The 14,593-nt window shown below is 50.3% G+C and overlaps 1 protein-coding gene across 1 annotated transcript in view; it reads left to right on the forward strand.

Annotated features, from left to right (window-relative positions):
- The window catches only part of Fcgbp (Fc fragment of IgG binding protein), an 81,333-nt gene that overhangs the window by 57,850 nt on the left and 8,890 nt on the right, over window positions 1-14,593 (forward strand). The window contains 9 exon segments of the mRNA XM_021166163.1: window positions 950-1,511; window positions 2,561-3,153; window positions 5,347-5,932; window positions 6,040-6,239; window positions 9,167-9,308; window positions 11,234-11,571; window positions 11,806-12,379; window positions 12,705-13,321; window positions 13,661-14,204. Coding sequence (XP_021021822.1) covers window positions 950-1,511; window positions 2,561-3,153; window positions 5,347-5,932; window positions 6,040-6,239; window positions 9,167-9,308; window positions 11,234-11,571; window positions 11,806-12,379; window positions 12,705-13,321; window positions 13,661-14,204 — 4,156 coding nt within the window.

Raw genomic sequence — 14,593 nt, forward strand, 5'->3', positions numbered from 1 at the left:
GAGAGAGAGAGAGAGAGAGAGAGAGAGAGAGAGAGAGAGAGAGAGAGAGAGGAAAGAAGAGTGAAAGCCAAGCTGTGCACAAACCAATCCCAGCACTCAGAAGGCAGAGATGGACAACAGATCTCTAAATTCCAATCTAGCCTGTGAGCCACCGCACTTCTGGAGATCATTCTTGGGGTCATCACTGTGGTTCTCACACTGGCCACACATCTAGTTCCAGGCCAATTAATGCGCACTGAGACCCTACTTCAAAGATAGATAGATGATAGATAGATAGATAGATAGATAGATAGATAGATAGATAGATAGATAGATAGATAGATTGTACTTATTATTTTTTATAGTGGTGTATGCCTTTAATCCCAGTATTTTGGGAGACAGGATTTCTGTGAGGCCAGCCTGGGCTACATAGTGAGTTCCAAGATAACCAATGCTACAGAGAGACTTTGTCTAAAAACTAATAAAAATTAAAATTAAAAATCTGTGTGTGTTGTGTGTGTGTGTGTTCTGTGTGTTGTGTGTTGTGTGTGTATTGTGTGTGTATGTGTGTGTGTTGTGTGTTGTGTGTGTGTGTTGTGTAGAAATGAATTGTTAGATACTCACACAATGTCTCATAATTATCGTAGAGAATAGCTTGTGCCATGGGGAGAGAGAAGGTGGACAAGTCAAAGTGGGAAAGAGAACGTTCCATGGATCAGCTTCTGATTCCCCAGTGTTGGGTATGGAAAGGCTCTATATAAAGATAGGGCAAAATTATTGATGGGTATTAATACTGTTCTCCCACCTCTCACTTTACGTAAGGCTGGAATATTAATTAATAATATGTATTAAAACAAATAAACGCAATAGCCTTAGACCAGACTAAATGGAGAGGTTTAGAGTGGTACCGGTACTGGGGAGATAGGAGGCAGGTACCCTAACCTGTTGGTCCTCCTCCATCTCTATCCAGGTGGACGGCATCCTTCACTACCTGCCCTTTCAAGCCCTAGGTGGGAAGCTCGTAGTGTTCCGCCAAGGCAAGTACGCCATCCTACGCACGAACTTCAGCCTGTCTGTCAGCTATAACTGGGACACCCATGTGACTGCCAAGGTGCCCAGCAACTATTTTAACAGTGTGTGTGGGCTCTGTGGGAACTTCAATGGGGACCCACGTGATGACTTGGGTAAACAGATTAGAGGAGAAGCCCTTGACCCTCGAGACTTTGGAAAGAAGTGGCTGGTGTCATCACCTCTCGGCTGCAGGACAGATGAGCAACTTCTGTGTCCTGACTTCAACAAAGCAGTAGTGGCAAATATAACACAAAACTGCAGAATATTTACTAACATATCGGGTCATTTTAAGCACTGTTGGAGAGTGCCTGCCTACAACAGTGCCTACATAGAGTGCGCCTATGATTGCTGCCGTATGCCAGGCCAAACTAAGCCACTGTGTGACACACTGGCCACATACACCGCCATGTGCCAATCTTCTGGAGTCATTGTATATCCATGGAGGACTGAGACACTTTGCCGTGAGTACCAAGAGTATCAACTGGGGATTGAGTCTAATGTTTGTTCATTAGCTTATAAGTAGCGTTGTTTGATCCTTATGCTGCCTGATGAGGAAGGAGCTATGCTTATACCATGAAGCTGAGATCATAGGAAGCCGCTGTATATTCACAATGAGGCTGCTATGAGGTGCTGAGGTATGAACACGGAGCCAGACGTAAGCATGGCATGTTGTATTGGAGAGCTCCCGCACAGCCTGCTTGGCTGGCTGCTTCTCTTTGCTTTTACAGAGCCACCTGCCTGATATGATTGATTCCTGTTTAGGAAGGGGGAACAAGAAATGGTTTGATTTGCTTGGGTTTGGGGTTTATTTGTGTTTTTTAAGGTTTATTTTTATTTTATGTGTGTAAGTGTTTTGCCTGCATCTATATCTACTCACCAATGGGCTTGAAGATCCCAAGGAGGTTAGAAAACAATATCAGATGCTCTGGGACTGAACTTACAGATGTTTGTGAGCCACTATGTGGGTGCTGTGAATCGAACCTGGGTCCTCCACAAGAGCAGTAAGTGCTCATAACAGCTGAGCCATCTCTCCAGCCCTGTGCTTGATTGTTGATCTGTTTGTTCATTGTAACACTAAATGCTCTCACTAAAGTGTAGTATAAGTAATTACTTTTAGTTACTAAATACTTCTTAACGCTTGAAATCACTAAACTTATATTTTATTAATACAATAAAATGAAGAAATAATGCTATAGTCACTGATATACTGCATAGTGTCTACATACAGGCATGTGTAAGCTTATTTAAAATATGTAACACAAATTAGCATTTATATCCAATGTTTGCAGTGTTATTAAAGATATTACAGACTAACCCAAACTACAGTTGCATCAGAACTGAATCTTATTTCTGAGGTTCAGAAGCTATAACAAAAGGGTATAAAAGGATATTCTCTTGAAGCTACAAAACACAGTGGTCTTTTTAAATTGTGTGCACATGCGCGCTGTGGAATCAACTGTGTCCACCCCAGAGTAAAAGCCTTTGGTCTTGTTGACCCCTCTCTCTGCAGCAATGACCTGCCCACCTCACAGCCACTATGAGCTGTGTCAGCGAGGCTGTCCATTGACCTGTGGAGACCAGCCAGTGCCAGGAGGCTGTGGCTCAGATTGCTACGAGAGCTGTGTCTGTGATGAGGGCTATGTCCTTAGTGGTGAGGCCTGTGTACCCCTGGCATCCTGTGGTTGCGTATACCAGGGCATTTACCATGCGCCAGGTGATGAGTTCTATCCTGGCCCTGAATGTAACTCCCTCTGCCACTGTGATAAGGGTGGCCTGGTGTCTTGTCAGCCCTCACACTGCAGCTCACATGAAGTCTGTAAAGTGTTTGATGGCATCCTGAGATGTGTGGGTGAGGGCTCTGCCACCTGTCAGGTATCAGGGGCTTCACATTACACTACCTTTGATGGCCGCCATTTTGACTTCATGGGCACCTGTGTGCACGTGCTGGCCCAGACCTGCTGGACCCGGCCTGGCCTGAAACCATTCACAATACTGCAGGAAAATGCAGTCCAGGGCAACAAGCAAGTCAGTGTGACCAAGAAGATCACCATCGAGGTAGCCAACTACACCCTGCAGCTGGAGCAGAATCAGTGGAAGGTCAAGGTGAGAGCAGAGGTGGGGCCCTAGAGGAGGCACGGACCTCAGTCAGGGGTTGATATGTGAGTGGGGCATGAGCAGTGCTCAGTCCAGGAGGGGGCTTAGAGACCCAAGAGAATAAGTGAGAAAGTGTGACCTCAACAAGAGGAGATACGGATAGGAATCCTAGAGTAAGGAGGCCTCGGGGACCTGGAGCCTTTCCCATGTTGCTTTGTCTCTCCTGTTCTATTCTTAACTGACCCTCTCCTCATCTTCCTCCCACTATACCTGCTCCCTGCCTGTTGTACAACACAATTTCTGAGAAGACTAGAACAAACATCGACTCACCCCTAGATGGAAATTAATAACGGGCCAGAATAACAATACCACCCAAGTTTAACTTGGTGAACCAGTGAGTTTATGGGTTTCTTAAAGGAATACAAACTCATGGATCATAAACAACACAAAGGAAACTGGGAAAACAGAAGTTCACCCCAGCACAGATGATAACTGAGCAAAGCTGAAACCCTGGGGCTTTTGGAAGCACCTTCAGCTGGCTCTACAAGGAGGGGAGTCTCCAAACAGTCCCCATTGCTTATATAACCTTGAGGAGGGAGGGACCTTGAGTATCTGCTAAGTTTTAGGAACTTCCTGAGACGTGTGAGTTACTTACTTCCTTAGTCTTATAGAGCTTCCTTTTAGAACTTCTGCATCCTAATGAGCCTCCCTCAAGGGTGAAATATATTTATGAGAAGTTGCTACCCAACACTGCCCAAGCAGTGGTTACTTTCCTACCCACAAGGAGCACTTGAGGTAGTCACAACACAGAAAAGTTCAGAGGTGGGAAAGGTTCAAGGACAGAAGCCGATCTGTAACCCCCATCATCCCTTAACAACCATAGCAACAACAGTAAACCAGATGCTTGTTTTGCATGCTGCCCCAGGCCTATTGGCTGCTAAGCACCTGGCACTCTCACCATCAATTTAACCTTGCAATGGTAGCTGAAGAAGGCACCATGATTGGATTCATTTTTTTGGAAGACAAAGTCCCATCATTGTGTTGAAGTTCTTTAGTAAAGGCAAGGCATTTGCTGCTAAGAAACAGCACACTGGGTCCCGCACCACACCCTATTGCTTTCTGAACAGGAAGATTGAGTCTCACAGGAGAGTGGCATTTTAATACACTAGGAATATCCCCCACTGACAGGCAACACACGGCCATTGTCCTGGGAGCGGGAGGTACAAGAGCTGTCACGTGGGCTGCACGTGGGTAGCAGGGGCAGCTTCTTCCCTAACAAGCCCCAGGCTCTGAGGTTGACAGATGAGCAGCTCCAGACTGGTGGGAACAGTCTCTGTTCCTGTCACCAGTCCCCAGCTTCCCTGTGGCTGTCCCTCACTGCAGAGGCAGAAACTGAGCCCAGAGGATTAAGTGACTTGCCCTTATTCACTACCAGCCTGGGGAGGAATGGTGTTAATGTCTTTTGGACACTCTAGACATGCCTAGAGTGTGCCTTTCCCCTGCCTCCTCCCAGTCTCCTCACACCTATGAAAAGCCAATTGGCCGGGTGTGTGATGAGGAAGGGCACAGATGTGGTGACATCAGGGGTGCACCCTCGGGTGATCCTCAGATGAGGCATGGAGCCTGGCTTTGCATCCAGCCACACTTACAGCAGCCGCTCTGAGTGCCCCTGACTGCCAGGATGGCTTGCATACACAGTCCCAAGCCACAGGGCGTGTCTACATCCAAAGCCTTTGCAGGCATCCTGTATCAGATTCCCTAGATGACACTCTGGAGACAAGGCACCTGGTCCCTCCTAGACAGACAGGAAGCAGAAATACAGGTGAGTCTCCTGCCCAAGGGCACAGAAGGGTCTTTCCATGATGCTCTTTCTATGGTCTCTGTCCTATCCCAGTGCCTCACAGGACACTTGCCATTTGATTTAGGGTCCACTTGGATCCATGGTGGTTTTTTGGCAAGATTATAATTTTTATTACCCCAACAAAGACCCTTTTTTGAAATATGTTCACATTTCAAGGTCCTGGCTCATATAAGATGCTGTTATTATACATGTTTTACAAATATGAAAATGGGGGGAGCAAAAAAGATAGGGTTGCTCAGGATTTTAGTGTCAGACAGGAACATCTAGAACAGACTAGGGACACTTAGTGACAGACTGCCTCAAAGCACGCCCTCTGACGCTTGACATTCCCTGACTCCCAGGTGAACGGTGTGGACATGAAGCTGCCCGTGTTGCTGGATGAGGATAGAGTTCAGGCCTTCCGGCATGGCACAGATATGGTAATCAAGACCAAGTTTGGCCTGCTTGTGTCCTACGATCTCAAATACAGCGTGCGTGTCAAGGTACCCCAGAACTACTATAAACACATGTGTGGCCTGTGTGGGGACTACAATAATGACCCCAAGAATGACTTCCAGAAGTCCGATGGCTCACAGGCAGCCAGTTCCAATGAGCTGGGGGACTCCTGGGAAAAAGCTGTGCCAGGTTCTTCCTGCACACCCCGGCCTGCCTGCAAACCGGGACAGCCTTGCAGCCCGAAGTGCTGCCCAACTCTGGAGAAGAAGTACCGTGGGAACGAGTTCTGTGGGCTGATCACCAACCCCACGGGGCCACTGGCTGCCTGCCACAAGCTGTTGGACCCCCAGGGTCCCTTGCAAAGCTGTGTCTTTGACCTCTGCCTCGGTGGCGGGAACCTGAGCATTCTCTGTAACATCATCCATGCCTACGTGAGCGCCTGCCAGGCGGCTGGGGGCACTGTCAAGCCATGGAGAAACCAGACTTTCTGTCGTAAGTGATGGGACACTGAGGGGTAGGGAGAGGGGAAGCTTGGGAGACAGGAGTAGAACCCCAATACCCACCCTGACGTCCTAGTCAGCCCTCTCTCTCCCTGGCAGCAATGGAGTGCCCCCCTCACAGCCACTATGAGGTCTGCGCAGACACTTGCTCCCTGGACTGCTCAGCAATCACCACTCCTATGCAGTGCCTGACGACATGTTCAGAGGGCTGTGAATGTGACACTGACTTCCTGCAGAGTATCACAGCTTGTGTGCCCATGGAGAAATGTGGCTGCCACTACAAAGGAATCTACTATGAGGTAGGAACTCAGCCTTCTTGACAGAGCCCCGGACTTCCTCCTGAACCCAGCCCTCACTGCTTGTCGGCCCGATAGCCTTCCCACCATTCCACCTTCTGAATACCTCTTTGCCCACATCTGTCCCCTCCCGTCACCCTGACTTGCTACACCTCGTCCAGTCCTTAATTTTCCTCCCTCTGGTCTACCATCCTCGTAGGAATAGAAAAGACCTTTCCAAATGTCACCATAGGTATTGATGTTTTAAACTCTTTCCCTGGCTCCCAAAGTCAAGACTTACCTTTGTGTATCACATCTGGGCAAAGATGGCTCTCCTATTGTGAATCATACGGCTGGAGTCCTTCTGTTCTGCTAAGATAAAAATCATGGGTAGGAAAGGAAAAGCATTTCAAGTGCTGATCCTGGGCACTCTGTATCCACAGGTGTTTGGTAGTCTAACAAGCCAGAGCTGCTAATGTCAGAGCTCTGGTTCAAGAAGTGTCACAGCTCTCACAAAGGCCTAAGAGGCCAAGGCTTCCTTAGCCCTTGGCAGCAGCCAGTGTTACACCATAGGCCTGGGGTACAAGAGTCCTGTGCACGTAAAGTTCTGTGGAACTTTCCCAACAAACAGAGCCTGTTGTTTCTCTTCTGATTCTTTACCGCCTCCTGCCATCCCTTGACTTCAGTTCTTCATCCTTCCGCCATCCCCTCCATCCTCACTCCAATTGCTCTTTCCCAATGCTCAGCCGGCCACTCCCCACCTCCTCCCCACTTCACTTTCTTTGTGTTGCCTGCTCAGCCCTCAATACTAAAAAGCAAGCAGGAAAGACCACCCAGAAGCAGCCTTTCTTTGGGCCTACTGGTAAGGCCATGGAAGGTGGCACAGGGCTCTGTCTCCCAGCTGCCTCAGGAGGTGAGCTGAATAGCATACTTACAGTGCAGGGGTACTGAGACCACACACAGTGCAGGGGTCTTTAGACCTATCTTAGCTTTGCCTGTTCAGCACCAGCCAACGACATTCCCTGCCAGGCCACCAGGGGGAGGACTTCAGCTCCTGCCTAGAAACGCTTACATCTAGAGTTCGCAGAGATCTGTGATAAGGAAAAGTCTAGTGAAAACCAAAAGTCTTCTCCACAGATCCATGGATTGCTCAAAACCACGGGTGCTGATCTGTGAGCTTAATCTGGCTGGCTCATCTGAGGGACAGTCCTTTGGCTCAAGGAAGCCACAGCAACGAGAGAGTTCAGTAGCTGCCAAGTAGGGAATCAGATATCCCTACCCTCCAATATCTTACAGGAAAAGTGAACACGGGGCTTACGCTCTGAGAACAAAGCATTAGTTGTAACAATATGATTATAATAGTTTTTAAGAATTATTTTTATGTTATGTGTGAACATTCATACATGTCTACACACCATGAGTGTTCCTGGTGGGTGTCGTCAAAGAAGCTGTGGACGGAGGGCATCAGATCCTTTAGGGCTGGAGCTCCAGGTGCCTGTGAGATGCCATGGGGGTCCTGAGAATCAAACTCAGGTCCTCTGGGAGAGCAGTGAGGGCTCTTAATGACTGAGCCACCTCTCTAGCCCTGGTTTATAGCAACTACCCAGTGCCTCCAGGAGAGACGTACCCCATCTTCTGCCCCATGACCACAAAGAGGAGCCTTGTCTGTTATAGCAGCTGTTCACTTCCTCTGCTTCCTCCTTTTGCTCCCCCACATGGAGGACTGCCTTAACGTGTGTGTGTGTGTGTGTGTGTGTGTGTGTGTGTGACTCTCTGCCTTCTTTATAGAAGACTCGGAGGGCAGTACCTGCCTGGGACTCGCCTCCCATAAACACTAGTAATAAAAGCAAATGTGTGGGTGTGTGGCAATGCTCATGGACCTGTGTGATGTACACAGATAGACTTTTGGTTATGAAATCAAATGTGTGATGTCAAGAGAAGAAGTGTCCGCCATACACCTGCTTGTCGCTTAGCTTGCACAGTTATGATCTGTTCTTGCTTCAGCTTTACCCCTTTACAAAGCAGCCTGGATTATTGAAAAGCTGTCTCTCTACTGTCACCTGTGCTTCACACATTGTATTAAGGCCGTTGTACTTGCCACTTTTCCCCCAAGACAGGGTTTCTCTGTGTAGCCCTGGCTGTCCTTGAACTCTCTCTGTAGACCAAGCTGTCCTCAAATTCGGAGATCTACCTGCCTCTGCCTCACAAGTGCTGGGACTAAAAGGTGTGCACCATCACCACGGCCCCGCTCATTGTATTTTATTAGTTCTGTCCTATTATTAAGTATCTACTGTCTGCCAATGAGAAAAATGACACATAAAGAAACTGAGATGTGTTGTTTAGAGTTTGGAAAGAGCCTGCACCAGAGCCTTTGCCCTGATCCTTCTTCCTTCCTTCCTCCCTCCCTCCCTCCTTCCTTCCTTCCTCCCTCCTCCTCCCTCCATCCCTTCCTTCCTTTATCTTTCTTTCTTTTTTTAATGAGATACTTTCTTTATTTACATTTCAAATGTTACTATCTCTTTCTTTCTTTTTTTTGATGGTCTTGGTATGTGGCCCTAAGTGACTCACTATGTAGTCCAGACTGGCCTCAAACTTTCAACAATCCTCTTGCCTCGGCCTCCCTAGTGATTGATAGGATAATATGCCCGGCATCCGCCTCCCTAGTGATAGGATAATATGCCCGGCATGCTTGGTTTGCATTGACTGCTTAACTCTGCTTCTCCTAACCAGTGAATGAATGAAGTGAATGAATGAAGTGGATGGATGGATGGATGGATGGATGGATGGATGAGTTGAGCCCCAAAGCCATGCAGTACCTCAGCCTCACTGGCAATGGACCACACTGCTGCAGTTGCTTTGTATACTCCAATTCCTTCTGTGCCTGGAACACTGGGGATGCCAAAGTTGGCACCCGCCTGTGGTTACTGATAGCATGCTCTCTGTCCCCACAGCCAGAGGAGTCATTTCTCATTGAAAACTGCCAGCAGCATTGTGTGTGCCAACCAGGCAAAGGCATGATGTGCCAGGATCACAGCTGCAAGCCAGGACAGGTGTGCGAGCCCTCAGGAGGCATCCTGACCTGCATCACCAAAGGTGCTGGACAGTGTGGCTGGGCTGGTGGGGGGTGGGGGGACACAGGACACGGGCTGGGAGCTGAGGGCTGTAGATTGAGATGCCAGACCTTAGGCTGGGATTCTAGGAGCCAAAGGCAGAGGTCATGCAGGCTGGGTGTCAAGGGGCTTTAAGGCTGCGGGAACCCTGGGGCAAGATTTTGATGGTGGAGGTCAGAGGCCCTTAGAGTACTGCAGGATTGGGCGATCTTTTGTTCTCAAATGCAGTGACAATTACCTAAGTTTGCAGGCCACATGGCCTGGAGTAAAACTTCTCACTGAAAAGCAGGTTTATTTACAATGCAAGCACCAGAAGGTTCTGAGTTCTTGCCCAGGGGCTCATTGGGTTGGACCTGGGGCTTCAGAAACCAGCATTGGAGTCCAGGAATCGCTGGGAAATCAGAGCTCTGAGATTCTAAGGTGGTTGTTCCCAGGGTAGAAGCAGAGACAAAATCAAAAAGAACCTTGACTATGGCGCCGTCCAAGCAGAGGATCAGGATTTTGGAGATGCAGGTCTCAGAAGAGGCGCCCCTCCTTCAAAACTGGGGACACAGTTTTAACCTCAAAACGGTTTCTCAGGAAGGCAGCCCTCTCGTGCAACGAACGAACGAAGGATGAGGACTCCAGAGCTAAGGGCCGGGCTGGGGTTCTCAGAAATGATGATCAGGATTGCAGAGTCACTGAGGGAAAGTCTGCATTGATCGGGGTCACAGCAGGAGAAAGGAAGTTTACTATGGCAAGGGATTCACATATTTGAGGATGTGTGCGGCTAAGTCCCTGCTTAGCATATGCTGCACCCTGGAGTCCACCCACAGCTCTGGGGCTGGGGAAGGGCACTGCCAACACCGACTGCTATAGGGTAAGGAAGAGCGCATGCAACAGACGACTCATTGAGTGGCCCCTGCAGGGTTTCCTTCACCACATAAGAAGGCAGGGATAGGGAAGCGACATACCCGAAGGCTGTCTCAGACCTCACTGGAAAAGGCACACTTGCAACCATCTCTAGGAGTCAGAGGATCCAGCAGGTTGGGGGTTGCAGGAGCGAAAGCCTGGCTGAGGTGCTGAGAAAACTCAGCCGGAAGCAGCCAGCTACGTATCTAAGTGACCAGCTAGAGAGCCAGTATCCCACCTGCCTCAGGCCTCACGGAGTCACCTCCGTTGCAGCAGCAGCAGCAGCAGCAGCCAGATGAGCAGCACAGGCTGTGAGGACAGGCGCCCCTGCCTCCCGCAGACTCCCCAGCGCCCTCTGCTGACAAAGCTTCCAGACCGATTTCAAACAGGAAACAAGACAGAGGAGCAAGTTTGAAGGCTTGAGGATGAGACAGAGAGATTGTATGTGAACCCCATAACTAGAAACCTAGGGAAGGAAGTATAGAGGCACTAACACAGAGTCTTGGACATGAAAGCTCTCCAACGTCATCATCAGTACTGAGACTCCTGAGGCAGAACACAGTGCCACCTGCAAACGGAGCTAGTGCCTCAGGCCATAAGAGGTAGACTGGGGACCAATTCAAAGTGTGAGACGTTGGGACCCCAGACACGGAAATCTCACCAGGACATCCCAGGACTGGGATCTTGAACATAGAGACATAGGGTCCAGAAGAAGGTGTTTGATCCTCCCTGGAACTGGAGTTACAGATGACTGTGAGCCTCCATGTGGCTGTAATGAGCCAACTCCAGGCCCTCCATGAGAACAACACATGCTCATAACTGCTGAACCATCTCTCTGGCTTATCCCCAGAGCAACCCTAGGACCTAGGACTTAGGGGTCAACCCTGTTGCCTGGAATCTGGTCTCCCTCCTAGCACATTCAGAGCCAATATGCCCGGTACCTTGTGGGGTAGATTCTGGGAACAGCCGTGTTGGTGGTAGGCAGCAGCTCAAGAATGTTGTCTCCTCTTTCCATAGACCCATGCCAAGGTGTTACCTGTCGGTCACAGGAAACATGCACAGAGAAAGATGGCAAGGGTGTATGCATAGCCAACTATGAGTCCAAGTGCTGGGTGTGGGGTGACCCCCACTACCATTCCTTTGATGGCCTGAACACTAATTTCCACGGGACCTGCAGTTACCTGATGGCAGGAACTGGCTGCCCTGGCACTGGTGCTGAGGGGTTGACCCCCTTCAGTGTCATCACCAAGCATGAGAGCCAGAGCAACCCTAAGGTGTCCAACGTGAGGAAGGTCACCGTGACAACCTACAACACCAGCATCACCATCCACGAGAAAAAGACTGGCAGAGTCCAGGTATGATTGGTGGGCCTAAGACTCTAAGAAGGCCAGCGTTAGGAGAGGCCTTGATCAATCAAGAAATCTAAAATAAACCCCAATGGCAGATCTCTTTCCCAAGAGCCTGAAATAGTGGGTTAGAATGTCAGTCGGGAGAAGCCCTTGGCCAGGGAATGGAGGAAGCGGGACAACAGAGGATACAGCTCCACCTGCACTGCTCCCTGACCCCTGTTGGACTCCCTCTCTCCCCAGGTGAATGGAGTTCTCATGGCCTTGCCTGTGTACTTGGCTGGTGGGCGGATTTCAGTGATTAATGGAGGCTCAAAGGCTNTGCTGGAGACTNACTTTGGNCTTCAGGTCACCTACGACTGGAANTGGAGNGTANANNTCANACTGCCCAGCAGCTACNATGGTGCAGTGTGNGGGCTCTGTGGAAACATGGACAAAAACCNNCNAAATGACCAAGTCTTCCCNAATGGCACAATGGCACCCTCAATACCTACCTGGGGTGGCAGCTGGCAAGTTCCAGGGTGGGACCCTCTTTGTTGGAATGAATGTCAGGGGTCCTGTCCCATGTGCCCAGAGGACAGAGTGGAGGAGTATAGGGGTCCTGGCTTCTGTGGACCTCTGGACCCCGACACAGTGGGTCCCTTTACCAACTGCCATGCCCATGTGCCTCCTGAAAGCTTCTTCGAGGGCTGTGTGCTGGATCTCTGCCTGGGTGGTCAAGTCAAAGACATTCTATGCCAGGCACTGGCTGCCTATGCTGCTGCCTGTCAAGCTGCTGGCATCAAAATCGAGGACTGGAGGACTCAGGCCGGTTGTGGTGAGTGGTGGGGAGCAGGACAAGGCCTGGGCACGTGACACTGACTCTGCTGGGCTGAGCTGGCTTTACTCTCACCCTTTGCAGTCTTTCAGCTGGTTTCTGTTCATCCCTGTCTCCTGGCTGTGTCTGTCTGTGTCTGCAGCTCATCATCTCTCTGTCTGCCCTTCACGCCATCAGCTCTACTTTGTCACTTTGTCCCTCTCTGACTGTGTCACTGGATCTACAAATCTCTCTGTCCCCTTCTGTCTCTGTTGATGTCTCTCCCCACTCTGTCCCCATAGGCCAGTTCAACATTGTTCTTGGTTTCTCTCTCCTTCATCTACAGAGATCACCTGCCCTGACAACAGCCACTATGAACTCTGTGGCCCACCCTGCCCAGCCAGCTGCCCACCCCCTACACGACAAACAACCCCAGCTGCATGTGACGGGCCCTGTGTGGAGGGATGCCAGTGTGAGGAGGGCTTCGTCCTGAGTGCTGATCGGTGTGTTTCCCTGGATGGTGGCTGTGGCTGCTGGGTCAATGGCACATACTATGAAGCAGGCACCGAGTTTTGGGCTGATACCACCTGCTCTAAGAGGTGTCACTGCAGACCTGGAGGTGACTCCTTGGTCTGCAAGCCTGCCAGCTGTGGGCTGGGTGAGGAGTGTGCCTTGTTGCCCTCTGGAGAGATCGGCTGCCAACCTATAAGCATAGCTGAATGTCAAATACTGGGTGATCCCACATACATCACCCTAGATGGGCACCGGTTTGACTTCCAAGGCACCTGTGAGTACCTGCTGAGTGCACCCTGCCATGCACCACCCACAGGGACTGAATACTTCAATGTCACCGTGGTTAATGAGCATAGGTGCAGCCAGGCTGTCAGCTACACACGAAGTGTCACTCTGTGGATCTACGGCCTCAGCTTGACCCTCAGTGCCCACTGGCCCAAGAACCTACAGGTGAGTGGGCTGTGGGCCCCACAGAATCCATTCCAGTCTCTGGTGTACAGAGCATCTTTCCCAGCATGGCGGGAGCATGAGACTGGTTCAGCTTAGAGCCTGTGGGACCAGGAAGGCTGGAGGCAGTGGTTTCCCCAGGCTCAGCCTTCCAGTATTCCTCTGTAGGGTAGATTGTTAAAAGGTACCTGCTTAAGGGTAGCACAAAGAGCCAATGTACTAGTCTGTGCAATTATTATAACCAGAAATCATGTGTCTTAATACAACTGATTCTGAATGGTGTAGGTAAGATTGAAGCACAAACACACTGGACTCAGCTGGTTCCCCTTCCCACATCCGCAGGTGAATGGAGAGCTGGTCATGCTGCCGTTCCAGCTGCAATCACGGCTCCTTGTTCACCTAAGCGGCACTGGCTTGGTGGTACACACTGCCTGGGGGCTCTCCCTGACTTTGGACGGAGACAGTTTCGTGCGCCTGCGCGTGCCCGCAGCCTATGCTGGCACCCTCTGTGGCCTGTGCGGGAACTACAACAAGAATCCCAGCGATGACCTGACTGCAGTGGACGGGAAACCTGAGGGCTGGAAAGTGGGCGGAGCTCCAGGCTGTGACCAATGCCAGCTTAGGTCTTGCCCAAAACCCTGCACACCTGAGGAACAGAAACGTTTTGGTGGCCCCAATGCCTGCGGCATTATCACGGCCCCCGAAGGCCCACTAGCGCCCTGCCACAGCGTTGTGCCACCCACGCAGTACTTCGAGGCTTGCTTGCTGGACGCCTGTCAGGTTCAGGGACATCCAGGTGGCCTCTGTCCTGCTATAGCCACCTATGTGGCAGCATGTCAAGCTGCCGGGGCCCAACTTGGAGAATGGAGAAAGCCAGACTTCTGTCGTGAGTACTGACCCATGTAGCTCCACACAGACAGGGCATCCCCTCCACCTCCTGACAGAGATACACCTTGGCACTACTACTAAAAAACTCCAGTGGGGTACGGAAGGACCCAGGGCACATCCAAAGTCAGAAACCCTGCGTGCAGACCACTCTGGAGGTTCATTTTCCTAACGGACTTGGATAGTGACAGTTACTCAGTAAGGAACCCCTGTCAGAGGCCACGCCTCAAGCCCCTGGACCATCTCCCACACTGGAATAGAGATAGCCACACAGTAGTGTCTGGGGAGATCTTACATTGCCTGCCACATGCAGGTCAGACATCAGACATGCTCAGCTGGGATCAGGACCTTTCCCCTAGCAGATCCAAGCAGATTTCTGACTCAGAAGAG

Source organism: Mus caroli, chromosome 7 (genome assembly GCF_900094665.2).
Source record: "Mus caroli chromosome 7, CAROLI_EIJ_v1.1, whole genome shotgun sequence".
NCBI classification, from domain to species: Eukaryota; Metazoa; Chordata; class Mammalia; order Rodentia; family Muridae; genus Mus; species Mus caroli.